Raw genomic sequence first — 22,546 nt, forward strand, 5'->3', positions numbered from 1 at the left:
TCTGGGCTGGGGGTGTGGGTTTTTTTGCAGGAAGGTTTGTTTCCCTGGTACTGTGCCATGTTTCCAGACACCAAGGGGGCAAGGTGGGCCAAGGTCCCTCCTTTCTGAAAGCAGGAAACTCAAGGGGTGCTTTATAGCTGGGGGACACCAGCACTTACGTTAGGCTGAAGTTTGTTGCAGGACAAATGATCTCCCTTGTACACAGCTGCAAAGGTGGGGATATTCACATAAAAGAGTAGGCACCTTTTCATCCTTCCTCCTACAATGTGGAGGAAAAAAATCAGCAGCTATATATTGCAGCTTCATTGATTATATTTGTGAAAGAAAAAAAATACAGAGCTCAGGATTGAAAGCCAAAAACAGCCTCGAAACAAGTAGATGGTTCTTACTCTAGAAAAATAAACCATTCTAAATATATGTACAGGAAATATTCAAAATGTCTAGGGTTGCTAATAAGTTAATATATTTAATGAGAACAAGCACTAGCAGGTTTAGTTCTAATGTGAAAAGGGGAAGTACCAATCCAAAGGAATCCACTGGTATTTCTCACTTGTCTTTTAAGCAGACGTTTGGTCCAAGGTTTGATAGAATGAAATCAGCTGTAGTTGGACATGCAGCCTTGGTGCCCAGGGAAGGGTGCTTGTTGAAAACCTTTTTTATTGCACTTCTATCCAGCAGTATGCGTTTAGGGTTTATATAAGCAAGACCAAAAAATCATAGAAATAACTGAATAACTGGTGTTGGGACTTAAATTTCATCTCCCAAAAACAGCTCATGAGCAGAGTCAGGCTCTTTCAAACCTATTTGGTCCTCAAGACTTTCTAATTCTTTACGCACTTCCTGGATGACGCTGCTTTCTTCGTAATCAGAAAGCAGCTCTCTGGGTATCAACCCAGGAAATGGCATCTCGGCCATGATTAAGGGGTCGTCTTTTTCACTGCTTCTGGTTTCCCCGGAGGACAGTTCACACACGGACACAGGGCTATGGCTGTTGGGGAAAAAAAAAAGCATAGTCATGTAGGGCATCTTCCTGTGTTTTGTTGCCTGTTCCCTAATAAAATGCTTGATTCCCTCGCCATGTGAAAGCATAGTAGACACATAAAACTGCCATCCATATCTACATAGCTTACTTGATAATCCTCTGACTTTACATGCTTGACAGTTGGAGAGCTGAGGAGGAGTTTTGCACATGCAGAGCTAGAACAGCATGTTTGGCCCTGGGACACAAGATGGCAGTGGCCTTCAGCACAGTCTGACTCCTCTGCCACAAGAGATCGTGGTGCCACAAGCGCTTGCTCCTTTGTTAATGGCATAATACCAAATTAAGAAATGAAATACTTGGTCTTATTTTCTGCATTCCTCTGAAGCCAATATTGTGCATTGTCAAAGTGTAAAATTTGTCAAGCTTTTGTATTGCTTCTAAATGGGACAGCCCAGTAGCTGTGTTTGCTGCTCTTTTTATTGCTTGGAAAGTTGGTCCGGTTGCCTACTGAGATCCCACTTTGATATAGGAACTTTAAAATAGAACAAGAAAAATTTATAGCTGTTGACAGGAAACGGGGAATAGGACTTATTAACTGAGGTTGTGCCCCTTGGCAGTGCAAGGGACTGTACAGGACTACAGGTCCCTTTTGCAGCAGACAAGTTGACTCCTGCAGGCTCTCTTCAACTAACTGCCTGCTTAACATTGTGGTTTCTCTTGCTGAGAAAGACTTCTCTTTGAGCTGACTATTTTTTAGGATGTAATAGAAAGGCATGATGTTTTTATTTGTTTATCAGGCACTAGGCACACTTTCAGCCAAAGGTCACTTCAAGTGGTAGGGTGGGGAGAGCAGCGTTTTTTAATAGAAAAGGTTCAAATTCACTGTGTAATTTCACAAAATTCAGAGCTTTAGCCTGCTTTCCATGTGAGTCACTGGCAGGCAGTATGCACAGTATTGCTGTAATTGTCATGATACTAGACAGGCAAGTAATTCTTGTGGCTATAGTTGGATGGCTCAGATATATTCTCATTCTAATTTATATCTGCTTTTTATATTCTCATTTGAAATGTTTTCTTCCTTACTATATCTGACCTACTGCTGATATCTTGGCTGAGGTTGATAGCACTTGTACATAAGCTGAAATTACTGTGCTGAAGATCTGTTTTGCTTGCTTCCTTAGATGAAATTTGTGAAAGAAAATATTATTCCTTTGCTTTTCATGTGTTTAAAAAAAAAAAAAAAAAAACATTGGACAGGGAAGAGAAATTAATCTACACAGTAAATAAGAAATGTAGATATGCTATGTTGTCAAAAGCCACTAGAGGGAAATGTGTAAGGTAGCAAGAAACTTGGGCAGTAGGTCCTAAGTAAGCTGTAGGGAAACTAGCTTCTCAAATCATTGCAAACTGCAGGGAAGAGCAAGCCAAGACATCTGCCTTTTTACTTGTTGAGAGGAATTATCTTCTGTAAACCATTAGTACGAGAGCATGCGTGTTCATACCTACCTCAGCCACTAAAATATTTTTGATACATTAAGTAGGAAAAAGTTATTGAGCAAAACCTGATCTAATGGAGAAAAATGCTTGATAAGGGCTGCATGCAGAGAACAAAATCAAAATGTCATTTTTAAGCAGCTGCTGTTACTTGTTTGACTAAAAAGCAGTACCAGCTTGACACTACAAACTGTGTTTACACCAAGAATAAGCTCTTGCCAAACTCGGGCATGTCTAAGACAGGTGTGAGGTCTTTTCTCATCGTTAACTTTGAAAGCACTTCGGAGAGAGGACCCTTACCCCTGTGGCTGGCAGGTCAAGCCACTTGCGCACGGGCATCGCTCCAGAACTCCGTCGGGTTCCAGCTCCCAGGTGATGAGGTTGAGAAGTCTGTTGGAAGGATCGTGGCAGGGTTCGCCTTGTTCGGGTAAGGGCGTGCACACGGGAAACAGCAGTTCTGCGTGGCAGAGTGAAGTTTAGGAGAATCATTAACTGAGTGTTAAACAGAGATGACTTAATTCAGACGTTCAGTTCCGTATATGTGATGACAAAGACAAGTCTCTTTTGAAGTCTCCTTAAGCACTGGGATCCATTGTTTAACCCTCTTTCCACTAGGTAGGAGAAAGACAACTGGTAGTAAGACAGATCTATCCTAATGAGCAAGATCCAGTCCACAAAGACACTGCTGTCAGTGTAATATAACTGCAACTCTGTCTTTGGTGATTTTGAAGACTGCTCTAAAATTAAGGAAACTAACATTACAGTGACTCCTTTGCAATGCACAGTTTTAATGGTTCAAAACCTGCATGTAGAAACACTTTTGTTACAGAAGTGTCTCTGCTAACTCTTGTTATATCTTTACGGAGATTACAAGTACAGAAAATTTGTTCAAAAGACTAAATAACTTGGTTGTAAGAACTGCTCCCCAGCTATTTAATTTGTTACATGGACAATTCTGCAGTAAGCAAAACTGATGAGATAAAATGATGAAAACTATGAAAAATGCAGGGGGAAACTAAGGAGTGGAAAACAGTGAAGAGTCTGGGAGAAGGGAGAGTGACCTGGTAGGATCTAGGACTAGTTTGAGGCTCTCTAGCTTCTTTCTCCACTCCTCCTTTCTATAAATCAAGTTTCACCTGCCTGTGTGCACTGGCAATAATCTCTCATCTCACTCCAGTATGTAGCCTGTCCATCCAGTCAATATTGTACCCTGTGGTGCCACAGACAGCCCATATAAAATGTATGAAATGTATCTATAACCTGATTTTGATACCCAATCTGCTGGCATGAGGGAAAAGCCACTTTCAATAATTCAAATCAATTTGTCAGCCATTTTCCATGCCTTTATATTTCCTACGTAAAGTGAAATTTAATACAGATCTCTGCAGCTCTTAAATGACTCAGATTCTTTACAAACATTACATTTTTGTATTTCTTACACTGTTCTCACTGTTTATATGTAGTAGGCTTTTTTCGTCCATTGGATGCTCCTCTCGTTTCTGGTCTCCAGTGCTATTAAAGCTTTTATAAAAATGTTCATGTAGAGCACCCGTAGGACAAGGGAGAACGACCCAGTGATTTTGCCCAGGTTTAACCACTTCACCCAAGCAAAACAGCTAAATGTGAACACTCCTGTATTAGAAAGCACCTGGAATAAGAACGGGAACCTCGGTACCTTTCTGGAATGCACAGCACGTTCCAGGGTTGCAGTCATGCTGGTTCTCACAAATGGTGCCGTTCTCGCCTTTGGAAGCCGCTTCCTTGCACTCGCCCCAAACGCAGAGCTGGTCGCCGCAGCACTCGACGTCCCGCGCGCAGTGCTGGCAAAGGGAAGGGCACGTGACACAGCTGCCCCTCCAGCCCTGCCCGTGGGCCCCAGCGGGCAGCCCCGCGCAGAAGCAGCCTGCTCAGGAAGGCAACTGCGTGTGCCTTGCGGCCAGCAGCACGCCAGGCTCCCGCTGCTCGCAGGCTGGCTCGCGTCTAGCTGCCTGCTAGACAAGGACCTCAAGGGCAGAGCTATGGCACACCTCAATGTGTGCTATGCTCTGTTTTGCAAGCCCTCAATTCTTTTTTTTTTTTTAAAGCTTTTGGATGAAAACTGACCAGTAGTCAGACCACCTACAGTAAATGTGCATTCCAGGACAGCCTTTTGTCTTCAAGGGTTGGGGAAGCAGAGAATATTCCTTCTGCTAAGCACAGTAGTTTATAGTCTGATCAGCATGGCTGTTTTTAAAGAACAAAACTTGATCTTAGCAAAATCCTATTCATAATATGAACCGTACCTTAGTTGTAATCAAGTGCCGTGGAAACTCAAATCTCTAGAAAGCTTTGCCAACAACACAAACCTAACGAATCAACCCTAGGAAAGCAGCATGGTGGTGGTGTCTTGTTTTGGTAGTGTGTTTCATTTTTTGATGGGTGGGTGTGTTTTTCTTTTTTTTGGTAATTTGAATATCTTAAGAGATTTCTAGTAGGTCAGTTTTGGGGATTGTTTTTTCCCTGTCTTTATAAAGCCCTGTTTAGACAACCATACAAAATTGGAAGTGTTTCTTCTCCACTGTAGTCTCAGTTTTGCTTACTGCAACTAAGACTACACTAGCACTATAATGACCTACTGCTTATAAAGAGGTTTTCTGCTTGTTTGCTATTGTAGAGGTTCCATGTCCAGTCTGAGTCCACTTTGTAACAGGAGTAGAGCTAGGACACAATTTTTACCCTATTTATATTCTAATGTTTTGCTGAAAAGTGCATAGAAAAATGGGGTTGGGACTAGGGGTAGGTTCCAGAAACATTCTAAACTTGCTTTTTAATTGCTCCATGCTAATGTGAAAAGCAATCAATTTAACATCTTGAAAATTTCAAATAATTGACTTAATGACACCCAAACTGGAATTTTGCAGGATTTGAAGCAATCCCTAGTCATTACATCTCCCTGAAGTTACCAAATTAAGGTTTTAAATCACTGCAGGAGCAGTCTGTTGCTTTTAGTTAATAATAATCCTACTGATTAGCTGACTTCACAGCAAGGCTGACTTGCTTCTAGGCTAATCTGCAAATAGCTGGGGCAATGGATTTGTCCATCACCACTTAAGTGAAGCAGGGGGCAGGTTTTTAAAGTATACAAGAAGAGAAACTTTGAAACTTAGTTGTGTTAATAGGCAGGTGGGGGGAGACTGTTTTTCTTTTAGCCTCACAGAGCAAGCTGTGCATCTTCTTTAAGTAGTAATCTGATTTGATATGAGCAACAATAATACAGGTGAGTTTCTAAAGACCACGTAAGGTCACGTATCATTTAGGACTTACTGTGTGCTGGGTTTTACAGGGCTGACACTTGTACTCCAGGGTGGAGAACTGGCAGTATTTTCCTGTGTCACAGTCTTCGTCAATGATACACTCCTAAAGAAAAGGATAAAAGTGTGATTTGCCACAATGCGGCAGAAATCCTTACCTCTCCTTGAAGTGCCAGAAGGTCTTTTGACTATATTTTTTTATTTGGGAATCAAGAAAGAACAACTTTCCTTGGTCTTTCCGTACGACAGTAGTTCTGTAATAGAACAACACTGTTTCTCAGGCACAGTTAGCGATTGTTGCCCTCAGGAGGCAGCAGGGTGAGACTCCATAAGCAGGAGGACAAACAGAAGCTTCTCCTCTGGCCTCCTTTGCAAGAGGCAGACAGACTCTTCTTACCATGGCTCATTGCCTGTAAGCTCACAGCTGCAGAAGCTGAAATACCTACACCCGTTTCAAATCCTCATTTCAGTTTCACCTGAATACTGTGAAATAGGCAGGAATAGATTTCGGCTGATGTCATTCCCCTGGTATCTCTGAGTTCACTTTTGCTAAGCTTTAGCTGGTCCAAGAATGTAACTTGCATTTCCCATGCTTTCAGAATGCATGTAGCTAACTGTTTTCGCCCTAGAGATCACTTACTGCGCGTGACCCATTTGAACACTGACTTAGGATTGGCAAATTGAGAGCCACACACATCACAGGGAGAAAAACCTCTGCTCCCTAAGGCCCAGCACGTCTGCCTTTGCCAGCCGCCAAGCCCCTCCAGGCGGCTGAGATGCAATGTCCAGAGCCTGGATGCGCTTTGCGGCCTTGACGCTCATGTGCTTGAGCAGAGAGGGACACCCAAGGTCCCCTCCTGAACCTCAGACTCAAGCTTCTCCACCCAGAAATGTCCCAAGTGCCGTGGCAGATACAGCTCGATTTCCGTGTGTCCCGTGTGGGGAAAGCACAAACTGGCCAAGCTCTTCCCTACGTGTTTCGGGTTGGTTGGGTTTTTTTGTAGAGGTGCAGTGCTGAGAAAGAACCTCTGAAAGCAAGAGCAGGTGGATATTTCTGTGGAACCTGGAAAGCCTGGTTCACAGGGAAGCTGCTTTCTGTTCCCCTTTACAGCTGCTTCTTCAAAATCAAGTGACTAACTGTTGTCTGAAATGTATTTTCTCCAGGCTAGAAACAGTCTAACCAATAGAGGACTAAATTACAGCACGATTCCTGCATGAGTCATTTGTACAGGATTTTGGTTTCTATCATCATAAGGTTGATGCTATAGTTTTGCTATTTGCCAGTATCAAAAAAGTTACACAAAAATTCCAGAATTCTCCAAAGAGACTACTTGACTGCTGCTTGGTGGATATTCATCACTTTCTGGAACGGTTCAACTCCCAGCTCTGCAACCTTTATTTAAAGTTATTATTCAGCTTCTAATTTTGAATTTGTTTCCTCAGGTGCTTTCTCCCCAGCCCCCCAGCTTCTTCCACCCTATTCCAATTGGGTTTTGTGTTTCTGCTGGAGCAGCTGGGCTGAAATGTGGTTTGTGAATAAATAATGCAGTTAACTCAGAAGTTCAAAGGAAGCTCACCCCTCGCCTTTTGGAGGCGTGAAACTACTATCCTGTCTTCACATCTCCTTCAAATTCCAGTTTACAGAAGCCACTTGCACGGTACCAAACAGGGCTGCCCTGCGTGCAGAGCAGGGCTCTGTTTAGGATACCCATCCAGGCCATAAGAGGTGCTTTTCAAACGCTTGGGCTGCTCAGAGCGCAGAGCAGAGGCAAACGCAGCCTGTGGCCTGGTTCCTGCTGCGTCAGTGAAGCAGCACCTCAGTCACGCGTCTGTTGTTAAGGGGCTGTTTGTAAGACATGAGTATCCCTGAATCTGGGGTCCTCTAAGCTGCCATAATTTGTAGTTTCGTTTTTCTAGTGCAGTAATAATGTGTGTTTTGTTTGTTTACTTTTAAGTTTGTGCTGCTACATAATCAGCTTGGTGGAAATCACAATGTTATGTAGCGTGTTGGAGGTTTTGTGGTTCCCGGTTAGCTCAGTCAGCTCCTGTCACGACTCCCTCTGTCTGCACCACGCCGTGTTCAAAATAAACCATACCATTTCATTCCTATTCCATATGCCTTCAGGCAAGCAGCCAGCTTTCATGCAGTCAGTTTTTCCAATTGTTGCTCTCTCCCAAGCAGGAATCTTGCCACAGTCGTTTTAAAGCTCATGGAATAGCTCTAGCTCTAAACCACCTAACACCAAAGCTGTAGCTCCTCAGTCGCTGCTGCTTCTAGCACTAATGCAAACCCCTGCTAAACACCCTTTTTTATTCTTTTACTGAACTATATCCTAGCAGTTTAGAACCCCAGTTTCATGAGGGTTTTCAGTTGCGGAAAAAATTCCTTCATATTTCTTTCCAGACAAGGGAAGAAGACTGTATTCATGCGCTCTCTTAATTCTGTGAAGTTCAGTGCTTCCCCCCTAAACCATCCTCCTTCGCTCCAGTATTACAATCCACACGTCAGTGCAGACCCCAACAGTGCCTACACCTGAATCTGTGTAGCCTGTTGTTCTCCTCAGCTGTGTTACAGTTTCCCAAAAGTCCTGAGATAGAACAGCTGCCCAAAAAGCAGCAAAGCTGAGTATCTTCATGAGCTGCAATGGTGTCACAAAAGAAAAAGTCTTCCTGGTATTTTGCAAGCTAATTTATTTTTTCTGCATATTTTTGTTTTTGTAGAGGCACCAGCGTGCACACCACAGAGAGGGGGCACTGGCTTCCAACAAGGAGCACAAAAGGAGGGAGCAGCATGTGCAATGTACCTGTAAGTACAAACTTAGCACCCTTTGGACTCTTAATTATAATATTGTACCCTGCAGTGAATAATCTGCGACACCTGAAAGCAATTTGGGGACTGGGATCTGTTCCAAAGCCCATTAGGGAAAAAAAATAAAAGAAACTAGACAACTGAAATTTCTGGAAAAGCTTCCCTGTGCTTTGAGTTAAGCTCTTTAAAACTGAACTGCAGCTGAAAGAAACTTGGATATCATGCCAAGGTATCATTTGCTTTCTTAAGAAACAGCGAGCTTTCACGTTTGGGATTTTAAGAAGTTACTGACTGTAGTGATAGTGGAGCCTGGTAGTGACACAGCCACCAGCCAAACGAAGCGGATGCCAATGGGTGCGCCATGCAGCGGCGCCGCAGGGCACAAGTCCCAGTGGTGCAACAGGTTGTGAGCGGAGCGCTTTCCTCCTCGCTGAATGTTTGCAGCACATGGAAAAGCACAGCAGCAAAGCAGCCCTCTTGCGATGTAAGAGGGCAAACGGTCTTTACGTGTCAGCCCCTGGCATGTCTTTGGCCTTCAAAGCACTCTGGGCTTTGGGCAGATCCTGTTTGAAGGGAGGAGGATGGGGCCATGCCATTCTCTGCCCATAGAGCGCAGTGAGTTTGAAGAGGAGAAGCTCTAAGGGCAGAGTTAATCTCCTCTCCTACAGAAACCCACCTTCCTTTGCAGTATTCATAGAGGTTTTATACTTTGCTATGATAATGTTTTTAACATGCTCCTTTGCTGATGATATAGTATATACTGAACTTATGCTTATTTTGCTTTGTTCTTTTCTTCTCCTTTATTCCTAATCAACTGTATTTTTTCAGAAAACACTAAAAAAATGCTCAAATCTATTCTGATACTGCCTAACTTCAAAATGAAACCAGTCTTAAATGAAAAGTTAAGTTTTACTAGTCTCTTCCACTCTTCCTCTTCACCCTCCATCCCACATACTGAAAAACTCTTTCTTCAAAGATAGTTTTAAACAAAACTCTCTTCACTAACTCATATCTTCAGCAAATATTTGTCTGGGACAAGCAAATGCCTGTCTGGAATGAGTTTCCTTTGACTTCCTGGCTTTGCACTTCAGCTTAGAACCCCAGAAGGCCCCAAGGAAAGGGCTGCTGGTGAGTTCATACACATTTTTTAGTGGCAATTAATACATTTATCAAGCCTAAAGTCTACACGTGAAAGGGGGAAGCGTATGGAGCATAAAACACGCCTGTGGCTAAGGGGCAGCGGTAGCAGCTCTTTACCAAGGTCACTGATTGCTCTGGCAGTGAAGCTATAAGGAGAAAAGTAAAAGGAATTCAAATGAAAGGGCCATGTTTTCCTTCCCTATGGAAACCAAAGAGCTTTGTTTACTCTGATCCTCTTTCAGTTTGTGACTACAAGCCTTCCGATACCATCTGACAACTGAAGGAGGCAGGCCTGCTTTTAATCTAGGTAAGGCCTCTAAGCCGTAACAGCGCCCGCTGTCAAAGCGACGGCCCCTCAGAAGTGTTCAGATGACATTCTGCTCATCTGCCCTCCAGGCCTTGCATGCCCAGTAATGATTACAGAGTGGGTCCTTCTGAAAAATCACCCACCCTCCCTCTTTTCCTCAGTAAGCACCGTAACTAAGACTGCAGTCTCTGTGAATGCTCCTGAAAAGTGCATTGGCAGAGATGGACCATCAGGAACACAGTGCAAAATACTTATTTTGGTCTATTTTGCAGTAGTATCAGAAGCAGCACATTAGGAGAAATGTTCAATTTTGAAAGACTATATATATATATAAAATATATATATAAAAATGCATACTTCCTGTGGATCTATTAATTTAGAACAGTAATTCTTTGCTGTTTAATATCCAGATGTGTCTAAAACTTTGTGGTCTAAAGGACTGTGGTTTTTATTCCAAGTAACTTGAAAAACAGTAAGAACTACAGGAACACAGTAAACCTGTGCTGCTGAGTTCAAAAGTGCCATTATTTCCAAACCGCTAGTAATCATGTAAAGAGGCAGCCCTCATAAAATGATGTGCCCAGAAGCTGAATTTCTATGCAGGCGTCTCCTCTCTACAATTGGAAATTGCTACAAGGATTCCATGATTCACTACCAAACTATGTAAATTTTGAAATTTTATAAAAGCAAAACAATCCAAAGTAGCCATACAGACAGAGAAAGGATGTGAAACATCTGTGAGAGAGGAGAACCAGCATAAAACAGGATTTCTATATTTATTAGCTCCCTATTAATCTTACTCACTGAACTGAGGAGTAGCACAGACAGTAAGCTGCCAACTGTCCTCAACTTAAAATTTATTTCAAACCTTGAATCTTATGCATTATGTTCTTATTTGTTCTTATGTGATTCATGTTTTCGGTGCCTTAAAGTTTCCATAGCCTTACTTACTGTGCTTAGGTGTCAGCCAAAGATAACACCAGAACAGAAGCACCAAACGTGGGCAAGAATTCATCCACAACAGACTGTGCCTAAAGCAGATATGATTATGTGGGAGATTGCTGTTACCAGAGAGAAAAAGGGCTCTCTTATTTTCCTCAGTGTAGATGGGACAAGACAGGGTTTAAATGGCAGCAACAGAGCCTTTTCAGTGAGGGTAGAAAAGCACTGGAATATGTCATGTCTATCGCAGTGGGATTTTGATACCTTTAATTAAGAGGATCCCATTTTCTGTTGCACTGGTTCTTTTCCTGTAAATGTGAGCTGCTATTTAAGATAAGAAACATGTGATGGAGCCATGTTCCCTGACCTTTAGTTACCGTGTTTTCAGCCAAAACACCTGCCTAGGTTGCCCCATCTCTCAGCAAAAGGCACCTTGCTTCTCTTCACTCTGATAAGGTCTAGCAGCTGTTGACACCTATTTGTTGACACCTATTTGCAGGATCACCACGCGTGATATCCAAGTCCATGGAAACTGTGGTCTCCCTTTTCTCCACATGATGGCTATTGCAGCGCTATAGCATTACAAAAACATCATGTATTTGCACACACCTCCTGATTCTCCATGTCTATCTGCAGGTTTCTATGCAGTGTCCTCCCTGAGGAGACAAGCCACCTTGAAGCACACTAAGGTCAGAAAATCAAGGTGTGAGCAGAGCCCTGTGATGCACGTCCCTGCTGATGATGGCATAGCTTCCCCATCATTCCTCGCTGCAGAAGTTTCTTCATGCAGGATCAGAGGCAATGCTCATGTTTGCAAACTGCTGCTGACAGGTCTTTTCATTCACTGAGGCTAACATTCGGTTTTTTTTGGCTGCCATCCAGTGAACTCCAGGTGATCAATAAAATTCTCATCTTATAGATACGCTGTTACTTGCACTGAGACCATCTTATCAGTGAGCTAAATTAAACCTCCTCTTATGTATCACTAAGAAGTACTTATATCTACGGAGTTAGATACGAACACTCAAGGGTATGCATCACATACACGGGCACAACTTCCATACAGGAAGGGTATATGTCTTGCTCTACAAACACAGTGCATACCCTAAAGGTATTCCAGAGACTATAAAAGAGAGTGAAAGACATAGAGGGTAGATCTGCTAGTGAAAAGCAATAGTTTTTTCTTGTAGGGTAAGATAAGAAAAGACATAGTAGTCTTGCTGCAGGAATTTAGGCAGATTGAGACTAGAAGGGAACCTAGTCCACAAGAGGCTTTTTATTCTAAAATGTAAGGCAATTTTTGAGCACTTTAGAAGTACTCACAGGGATGGCCTGTGGAGGAATATAACACAACAGCAGATGGGTATTCTGCCCATGAACAACTTATGGAGATAGGGTGTGCCTTTTAAAATGACTGCTGCTCTAAGCCATTTGTGAATTTTGCAGAAAACCTTACATTATAAATGTAGTTTATTTGAGCTACTCTGTTTAGTGTGTGATTTGGATTTGTTAAATCTCTCAAATCATTAGTAAAGAAATGCAACAAACTGTGGACCTTTATCTGCCCCTACATTTAAAATGGCCTAACGGGAGGAGTTAGCTCATGTACTAGACCAGAGCTGATGCATGTAACAAGAGATGTCAACAGTGCAGGTTGGATAGTTAATTGACAAGCAATCTAAAAGTGCAAACTAATGGTTAAGGACAGAAAACCCAGCAGATTTAGCTCTTATGAGATGGACCAGAATTTCAAGCCAAGAATGCACTTAGTCTCTCTACTGATAGTTTAGAGCTTTTGACTACAAATCACCAGGGATTAGAAATTCTGTGAAAAAAATAAAACAAAAAAATTGGACTCAAATATGGGGCTGGAATGACCAAAACAAGTGTCTTTCCTGAGACATTAACAGAGAGCAGAAGGTAACACCAAGATGTTACATGCTCTGATTCCTGCCATTCACTACTCTCCCACAGTGCTGCTGGTGGATAAATTGCAATTTCCTTCCCATTAATGCTTGCTTCTCAATTTTCAAAGCTTCTTTTCTCTTCAGTATTGATAGGAAACCTCTCCTTGGAGCAGCATGAATCTCCAAGAGTACAGCTCCCAATATATGGCCATGAACACACTTAGAGAAAACTCATAGATAAGTTGCTCAAAAGGAAATTCAGACATTATTTTATCAGTTCTGGATATACCCAGAGAACTGGATGCTTGGTTACAAAGTGCCACAGCTTAGCCATTTAGAATTTTTTCTCTAGAAAATCTCGCCTTGCACGCTTATGGGGGAAAGAGAACCCCAGGGAAAAATATATACTATTTCTTTTTTCTGTTTACTATTTTAATACTTAATTGAAGATAAACATTTTACAGGCTGAAAGAAGTTCTAAACAAGCCATTATAATGAAGATATCTATTTTGTCTCTACAGATAAATCTTTAAAATTATTTGAGCTTTTATTCTCTAGGCAACTTTGTTAAATAAGCACATCAAGGCCAAGGCCATAATTACTTCAGAAACAACCCCTGGACAGTCACTTCCAGAACCTGTCAAGTCAGCTTGCTCTGTACAGAAGAGGTTTCACAGGGGTAAAGGAGCCAGAGCTGCAGGGATCTAGCCAGCATTCTCTAGCCATGGAAATAAAGCCCTGGTATCACGGGCCTTATTTCCTAAGGGTCTGAGGCTGTTCAGAAACACTGACTAGTTGCTGGCTGTATCTGCAGAAGGCAGGCACCAAACGTGTGTGTACAGACACTGTGTCCCGTGCAGAAGCACCTTCCCATGCACCTTGCATGGGAAGCTCCTCTCCTAACTCTCCCACAAAGAAATATAGACCTGTACTCTTTAACTAATGACAAGGCACAGTTGTGCCTCAACAGGCAACATTTGCACCTAATGAGTGTTGTTCCTTTAACTGTGTTCATCACTTGAGTTTGCTACTGTAATAACTCTTTTAACTTGTATGCTGACCAGTGTTCCCAAAAGAAGTAAATTACAGAATATTTGGGCTGTCGGCCCAGGTGCAAGTGGGTGTAAAAAGCTTCATGGATATAAAAACCCACAAAATCAGCCTCTGTTTGGCCTCTTTAGTGATGCAAGGCTGTTGGATCTAAGCCTGGTAACTGTGTTGGTGATGGTCAATCCTCACTGACATCCGAGAACGGGAATGTTAGTCTGAGAATGTAATGGCACCTCCAAATAATGCAGCACCTCTCAAGAACTGGATTTCTGTGCCAGAAATGGCAAGCAGCCCAGTTCTGGAGCCTCAGAGCACTGATAAGTCTTCTGGCCAGCACAATACAGTCAACCAAATCAGTTAGTAACAGTAAGCACACTCTAAAGTGAATGCTTGTGCACTGCAAAGCCCAAAAGAAACACTTTCTGAGAGAAGAGAGTATAGGGGAAGATTATCCCTAATATTTCTGTAACAGTTTATATTTGTGTTTCTGTAACAGTTTATTTGTATGTGTGTGCTATATATACGTATGTTTATTGTGGAGTTGCAATTATTAATTACTGCCATAGTAAGTTGTACAGAATTCACATTTTGGAGTAGGTGGTTTGCTAGACTGTTTGATAAATTTTCATGCTTAGCACTTAACTGTAGTAAGAGTAGGCAAAGAGCAGGAGTTGTGAGAATCCTTAACTTTCAGAAACTAAGTTTTTAAACTGAGCCTATAAACTGAGCCTGTGAAACAGGTTTGGCTTTCAGCAGTCAAAATGTCCCAGCAAGCACAAAACTAGAGTTGCTGTGGTACCACATGCCTATTTCCTATATTTCCCATATTTCCTATATTTTGCAGAGTCAAAATACAAACAGAAGTTTTAGAAGCTCTAAAGAGAGCACCAGTCTAAAGGCTACCTTAGTAGCAGCAAAACAGAGATCCTGTCGCAAATGGCTGGCCTCTACTACCAACTTCTCCATCAAAAAGCTTTATTAGAAAATGTCAGCATTTGCCTTTTTCAAATGACTCTCAATACTTACTTACAATTATAAACTGCTTATTGTTTTTGCTACACAACACCAAGCAGCAAGATAAAGCACGGGTAAGTAGTGAGAATGTGTATTACAGAACAGCATGTATATTACTTATGTTTAGAGGTCCAGAGTGGTGATCTCCAAAGAGATTTCAAAAGGTTTCCACAATGTCACAAAACTTCAAATGTGAAAATTGTGTATAGAAAAATGACCTATGCGGCACTGCATAGTTTTCCCAGTATTTTTTGTCTTAAATTTACAGATGTAAGCAATAGGACCTTCTAATTTGTACAAAATCTTCCTTACACTTGATTCATAGGTGTCTCATTGGCAGCACGTTTTTTCTTGCTCTAACCCCACTGTCCAATTCTCAGTCCTAGACCACTACTCCTAGAACAGTTCTTTGCCTTTGTAGTACCCTACGTAATTCACGTTCCTCCTTAGTATTTACAGTTTTCAAGTATTTTTAGACTTCCTTCTGCTAGGCATCTCTGTCAAACTATGCATGTTAGTCTTCTTTCCTTAAATAACAACCAAATATATCTGATGGTTGTTTTTTTCATTTACCATTTCCTCTAACTTGGCAACCTCTAAATAAATCGTCTGTACCCTTGATGTTGAAAGTTCAAAATAAGTGGGAAAGGGAAATAGAAGTTAACAAGTAAGGTTTTGTTTCATCAGAAGCTTCAATGAGGGTGTTGATGAAGAACCCTCCCAGGGTTTGAATGATTCGGGGTTAACTTGATCGTCAGTTCTGTCTACACTTTCATCATAATAGGATATGGGCTGCTCCCAGGAAATTTGACAGAAGTTTGTATTCTGCCCTCAAACTCTTCAGCTGCAAGACTAATCATGATGTTGGGTCTAGATGCAACACCAGTTTGGTAAGTGAGGCAACTTTCCCATAAGTAAAATGTAGATAGAACATTTATGAAGCATTTATGATGAGCTTCTAAGAATCTGTGTATGACCTTTGAAGTAAAGCTAACTTAAAAATATTTTCACAGTTGTGATGAATGGATAGATGCTTATGACTAGCAAACAAAATACATTGTGAAACAACACCTGAGTGTTGTGTCCCACTGCTAAAGATTGAAGAGTTAACTTCTGTAAGCTGTTTTCACTCCATAAAAAAAAAAAAACTAGAATTGCCTTCATTTACACATATTTCGTTATCAAAAAGCATTTTGGAATATGCTAAATGTAACAGTTTGTATATAAAACCAAACCATAGCTTAGAATTAGTTACAGGTTATTTTGTAAATTGACTTACCCCCTCCTCTCATTGTCTTTGCTAGAAACAAACAAACAAAAAATCCAAGAGCAGGATACACAAGCAACTTTATTGTTGCCACTTGTCATTTTCAAGTTTAATGGCAATATTAAAATAGCAACTGGAAGAATGAAAATTTAGGCAGAGATACTAGCAAAAAGGATGCACTGATTTCAGGTTTTACTCCTACTAAAAACAGGAACTGTCCCCATAGATGTTTCATGCCTTATAAAAAAAAGTTAGAGAACTTTTCCTATGAGAGAAATTAAAGCAAACAAGTTTTTAAAAAAGCCACCATTTGATACATCCAGTTCACCACCTCTTGTCTTGCTAATAAAAGCCCTAAAGCCTGCATTTAAGACAGGATTTTCTAAAGAGACTATTGACAAACAGCAAAGTGCAGGAAATGCATCGTTTTTGCAAAACTCAGGCAAATAATATCCCTATTTTTAATGTTCTGACCACTTACACCTAACAGTTTTGTATGTTTTAAAATACTCAGAAATTTGGCTAAGCCAATTTATTAACTGTATCACTTTCCTCTGAATAATGAACCCCAAGTATTTAATTAGCAAAAGGAAATGCATGTTCACTTACATGATTTCTTTTGTTTTCTCCATCTCTTATAGATGTAATAACCATCTCAGAATAAACTGTTGATCCAGTTTTGTTATCTGTAACCTAGCAAGAGGAACGATAAATCAAACTGTGATACCATGTAAGTCCTTTGTTACTCTCAGTCCTATGTTCTTCAATAGTGTTTCTCCCCTTTGTTGCCACCCCCCATTTTCTTGGCACAAAGATAAAAACATGTCGGGGGAGAGGGGCCTACAGCAACAAGACCTCCTTGTCTATTTAATACGTCATAGTAAGGAAGCTAAATGAGCAAAAGATGATCATTCTTTTTTGCTCCATATAATGACCATGCCCATGCTCCATTTTTAGCAGGTATTTCTTTTCGAAGCACACATTTTTGGTAGCAGTTTAACAAAATAAATTATTTCCCATTAACCGTTATCGCATATGCTGCTGCACAGTGATCAGGCAAGCAAATCAAGACATCCAAACCCCCAAGTTATCATCACCAAAGGAAGCTAACACTCAGATTCTAGTACTCTTCCCCCAAAGTTGCAGAATTGTTATTACTTTCAAAGAAATGGTTGTGTAAGAACCAGCAGCGTCCTGTTTTCTCATACCTTATCAATTTCTTGGTGAGTCTGAACAGTCTTATTGCCAATTCTGGTTTCTGTGTCGGACTCATTGTGGTAGCTCGGAGGTAAGTTTTCAAAGTTTACTTCAGACAGCTTTTTTGTTCCTTCCTCTTCAGCTTCCATCTGGCAAATTTAAATCAACTGAAAATCAGCAATGATTAGGCAAAACAGAACAAGTAACTTCTCATCCTGCCCCTAGTAATAGCCTGTTTAAATACATGGTGTTATTAGTATAGATCCTCACTGTATGGGAGAATCTCACGTAGTCAGCTGTGCAGGGAGTGGCCACGGGAGCTTTTAATGGACTAGAGAAACACTGAAGGGCTAAACCCTTGAGCTCACGTAGGCAGCGAGGAAAATGTTTGCTGAGAAAACAAACCAAATGGTCAGGACAGATTTTCCCATCCAACAGTGCGGAGAGGAAATACTCCGGCAGGACAAAGAGCCGTAGCCAGGGGCCCTTGACCCTCACAGCAGGATCAGGGCACATGCACCCAGATGTGCTCCTCCATCTGGGCAGCCAGAGGGAGGCTTGGCACAGAAGGGATAAGCACAGCAAAGGACAAGCATGACTAAAGGGTCCCAGTCCCGCAAACAGTACAAACTCCGAAGAAGTTTGGTCGCTTTTGTCATTTGCAATCCCTGCAACAGAGCTATGAGGCTGTAAATTCAGCCAGGCTGAAGAGCAATTTTTTTTCCCAGAACAAAATTGCTTCCTTTTGGTGTGTCTGCTTGTATTAAATGACAGCTGCAAACTTTTTTACGTTTGAAGCATTAATCTGCTGTCACGCAGCTCCAACACTCCCTGTTTTGTGCCATAAACAGGCCAGGCCTCAATCCAGAATAAACACTGCTATGCAAAGAGTAAAATCAACAGAATTTTTAACTACAACCTTATTTATGACTGAGCTTATTTTTGACATTGCAAAGCACACTTTAAAAGATGTGGGTCTTCCCAATGCGTTTACAGCCTAAATGAAATGCAGGCCAGGGACAGAACAGAGTCATTGTCCAGATGATAAAAGAACTTTAGAAACAAGATAATTAAAATGGACAGCCCTTTGTTTCTCTAGTGGATTAGCAGTAAAATGCTTCGGGTTTTTTTTTTTTTTTCTCCTCCTCACAGACAGAATTAAAAGATTTTTAAGAAGGTTTTATATATATATATATATATATAAATACACACATATGTGTGTGTGTGTGTGTATATATATATATATAATATATACATAAAAGCCCACAAATGAGAGGAGCTGGGGCCGAAGACCTTTTGCTGGGGACAGGAGCCAACGGCTCAGGATGCAGATTTCGCTCCTTCCAGCTTTGAGGCGGGTCCTGCGACACTTGGCGCAAGTAATTTGAGGCCGAGTCAGTGAATTACACCGCGAGCAAGCTGCTCTCTCCGCGCGTCTTCAGGACTGCCTCACCAACCTAAACCCCTTTTTGGGGGTTTCCCCTGTCTCGGTTCCCAGCCGCGCAGCGATGCTCAGGCACCTCTCGGAGCCCCGGCCCCAGGGCTCCCGCCCGCAGCTCGACCCTCGGCTGCCCGCCCGCCCCCCGCCGCAGCTCGCGCTCCGCCCGCAGCGCGGGGGCTCTGCGGCAGCCACGAGCAACAATAGCAGGAACGCGCTGCGTGGGAGCCCCGGAAAGGAGCTCTTCTTGACAAAAAAGAAAAAAAAGGGGGACGGGAAGAAGAAACGAAAACAGCACCAAGAAACACAAAGCCCAAAGGGGAGCACAGCCCGCGCGGCGGGAGCGGCGCCCGCGGCGGTTTAACGGTCGCGGGCGGCCGTTGGCGCCGCCCTGGCGCAGGTGCGGCGGGGAGCGCGCGGCGGCGCCTCGCTCACCTCCTGCACCGCGTTGCGCAGCTTGTGCTGCGTGTCCTCCATGAGCGCCTCCACCTCGCGCAGCATCTCGCCCAGGCTGGCCGCCCGCCGCCGGGCCGCGCCGCCCGCCGCCCCGCAACACAGCGCCGCCAGCAGCGCCGCCAGCAGCAGCCGCCGCCGCCGCGGCCCCGCCGCGCCCGCTCCCCGCCGCATCCCCGAGCCGCCGCCGCCGCTGCCCCGAGCCGGCGCGGAGCAGAGCGGAGCGGAGCGGAGCGGGGCGGGGACGCGCGGGAGCGGCCGCCCCGCATGGCGGCCCGGCCCCCGGCCCGGCCCCGCGAGGGCGGGCAGGGCAGAGCGCGCGCCCGGGCCGGGGGGAGATGCTAAAGGAGAGGAGCCGGCACCGCCGAGACCTGCCCGCTGCCGAGGGCGGATAATGGGGTTCAGTGCGGCGGGGGCGGCCGACGTGTTTTCTCCGCAATGTCGGACCGCGCCACCGGTCTGTACCTCTGCTGTGAGCATCTTCCCTGGCCTCCGCGGTCCCTGTTCCTCCCTGCGCTGTATCACGGGCCGGCCAGCTGCCCGGGCCACCCTCTTGTACCGCGGCTTCAAAATTTCATTTTATTCTGGAGCCTGGGGAGTAAAAAAGTATAATGAGTAAAATATATCTGCCCAAAATAGTTAAGTCTACCAATATCCAATATTCTAAGTAAGTCTGCCAGTAGTAAGTCTACCAAGATAAATTTCAAGGTTAGTGGCAGCCTAAGGCAGCTTCAGCCAGCTCTGAATGCCTGTTGATGTGTTGGAGAGGCTGCCTGGGATAGGAAGGTCCCACATCCCCAGAAAGAAACCATCGTTGGTCTCCCAGCCACAGCACCCCCAACTTCTTTGGTGCCACAGAAGTTTTCATTTTGGACATGCCATAAATCTTGGTTTCCTACTACAATAGCTTGATTTTTGTACGTAAACTCCTTGGACTACGCAGTGCAGTGAACATAGAGTGCTGAGAGTTGTCTGGAATTAATTAATAGCTTAGCTATGTTCCATTGCAGTCCAGGAATTGAGCACACGAAACAGTCCTGTAGTGGAAGGGACTACATGTTTAGGCCACTTACTGCTCTCTTCCACCTTTATGGCTCATTCAGGTTTGCATTTCGTTCAGTGTCTCAGATCAGCTTAGTAGTATTGCCATTGACAATGTACAGATGCAAGAGGATAATTCAAACCACATCAGTGATATTTAGCATTTTACCTTTCTAAGCTTTGAGGAGTAGCCATTTTTTTGTGGGGAGGTATTAAATGTTTTCTGTTGCTGGGTTATTGTTGCTTGCCTATTGGGAATAGGTAGTGGAGGAGGCAGACGTGGAGATTCTGTTCATGTTCGTGGTGCTGAGGTGTTAGGAAAGGGGCAGAGAGAGGAAGAGTGCTCCTTTTCAGGGGAGGTGTATAGGAATATAAAACTAGTAATTAAGGATCTTGGCTAGAACATCAGATCAGATGCACTGAAAACATTTCAAAATGACCCAAGGTCTTTTCACAAAGGAATTTAGTCATCTAACTCCTGAGGAAATGAAATAGAAACCAGATACTTAAATATCTCTGTAAATCTGGGCCTCAAACCAATTTTCTGAATAATCTAAACAGAGGTTAATTGCCTAAATACTTTAGGGGAGGTGGATCTAAAGAGCTAAATACCTTCTTTTTCAGTGATGATGGCCATGGTGCCAGATCCCGGCTGGCAGGCCAGACCCTCCCATGTTGCCTTGATGACAGTGCTGTAAATAAAGCTGAGATTGGTGAGATATATTGCAGGCTACAGGGCCATGCATTGCTTGACCATGTACCGAAATGCTGCGGCGTATGCTCTGTTCGGTAGGGTTGCTGTGACCACATGGTTTGCTTGAGCTCATTAGCCTTACTGGAAAGCAGGCAGGCACGTATTAGGCCACGGTGCTGTGCTAGCACCTGGATGTGACTCCTGACCTGATCACGTTCCTCCCTGCGTGTAGAGCTGGCTGCTTTTCCCTCAGTGCTCCTTGCTCTGCTCGGTGTAGTTTCCAGTATATTTCTAAAACAGGAAGAATTGGAATTGGAATTATTGCTTCTGTTTGAAAGCTTGCTTTGAAAGAATAGTATGAATAACTAAGAATAATATGTTCTTAAGCCAGACTGGTGCACAATGTTGTCATGTTAGTTAAAACAAGGTGCTTTGGACTGTGACGCCTCTTCGTAGTTAAGGTGAAGTCCAAAGAGATGATATTTCTGTTGGACAAAATAATACATCTAACACAAATCTCCTCCTGAACACATACAGAACTAAGTGAACTAGGACAACATTCTTGAGAGGAAAAAAAAAAAAAGGCCTGTTTTATCTGCCTGGTAATTTTTCAGCTTAACACAAGAGGCGGATGGATATAGAGGAAAGGCAAAGCAGATGCAGAAAATGAAAGCCAGCAACTATATGACTGTTACTGAGATTCTTGCAGGTCTGAGAACAAGGAAAGATGTAGTGAGCTGGGAGAATTCTACCTGGGAGTATAGTTAGGAACAACATATACCAGTGAAAGAATCTGCAATTCCTAGGTCACCCTCCACACAAGATCCCAAGGGTGGATTTGAGTGAAAAACTCTCCTGTCATGGTGAATGCACCCGTATCAAAGGCAGACATCATCTGAATCACTGATTCTGGAGAGCAGAAACCATCCATCTCCTGGTTGAATGAACTTTGAGACAAAGAGCATGTACCTGAAAGCAGTGGGGTAGAAAGCTGGGCATGGTTGATTTGTTTGTTTGTTTTCCCTCAAACATCATTTAAAAGCAGTACATTATATTCTGCTTCCTGTGGTTTGGACAGCTGTTATTTTGCCTGTTCATTTACCATTTCATTATTAGACTTCTTTTTTCAGTAGATCTGGTACTGTGAACAATCTATCAATTAATTAGAGGCAGGGAAAAAGAATAGCAAGATGTCTAGCTAATCTGAAAGCTACAATATGAGAAGAAAAGGCAGCCTTCTGAGGTACAGGAGTGTAAACAACATCACACAACACTATAACAAAGACAAAATCTATTACCAGCAGGCACAAATCCCGGAAACTGAAAGCCTAAATTCCCTGCTGAAGGAGAAAGGAGAGGAGGAGAGAGGCAGAGAAGAGCAAAGAGAGGGTATAGGAAACGTGGGCACAATTTGCAGTTTCTACCATCTCCGTCGCTACGTGTCCTGGCAGTTCCCACGTGGTTGTCCTGAGGAGGCTGTGCCATGTGGAGGCTGTGCCATGTGGCTGGCATCAGACCAGG

At 43.1% G+C, this 22,546-nt stretch overlaps 1 protein-coding gene across 1 annotated transcript; it reads right to left on the minus strand.

Moving 5' to 3' along the window:
* Positions 1-294: 294 nt before the first annotated feature.
* On the minus strand, positions 295-19,468 carry DKK3 (dickkopf Wnt signaling pathway inhibitor 3). Its single transcript, XM_088525787.1, has 7 exons — positions 19,273-19,468; positions 17,411-17,548; positions 16,812-16,895; positions 5,780-5,872; positions 4,152-4,296; positions 2,777-2,933; positions 295-988 (listed from the first exon to the last, which is right to left on the minus strand). The coding sequence occupies exons 1-7, from the start codon at positions 19,462-19,464 to the stop codon at positions 748-750; spliced, it is 1,050 nt and encodes a 349-aa protein (XP_088381913.1). The 5' UTR covers positions 19,465-19,468; the 3' UTR covers positions 295-747.
* Positions 19,469-22,546: the final 3,078 nt, after the last annotated feature.

This window comes from Tinamus guttatus, unplaced genomic scaffold (genome assembly GCF_059628265.1).
Source record: "Tinamus guttatus ecotype Peru unplaced genomic scaffold, ASM5962826v1 Tinamus_guttatus_pri_ptg000240l, whole genome shotgun sequence".
NCBI lineage: Eukaryota > Metazoa > Chordata > Aves > Tinamiformes > Tinamidae > Tinamus > Tinamus guttatus.

Coding starts and splice junctions, on each gene's coding strand:
- DKK3 (XM_088525787.1), bottom strand. CDS start 19,464: ATGCGGCGGGGAGCGGGCGCGGCGGGGCCGCGGCGGCGGCGGCTGCTG. Junction 16,896..17,410: donor CTCACCAAGAAATTGATAAG/GTATGAGAAAAC, acceptor TCCTCTTGCTAG/GTTACAGATAACAAAACTGG. Junction 2,934..4,151: donor GTGCTGTGCATTCCAGAAAG/GTACCGAGGTTC, acceptor TCTGCCACGCAG/AACTGCTGTTTCCCGTGTGC.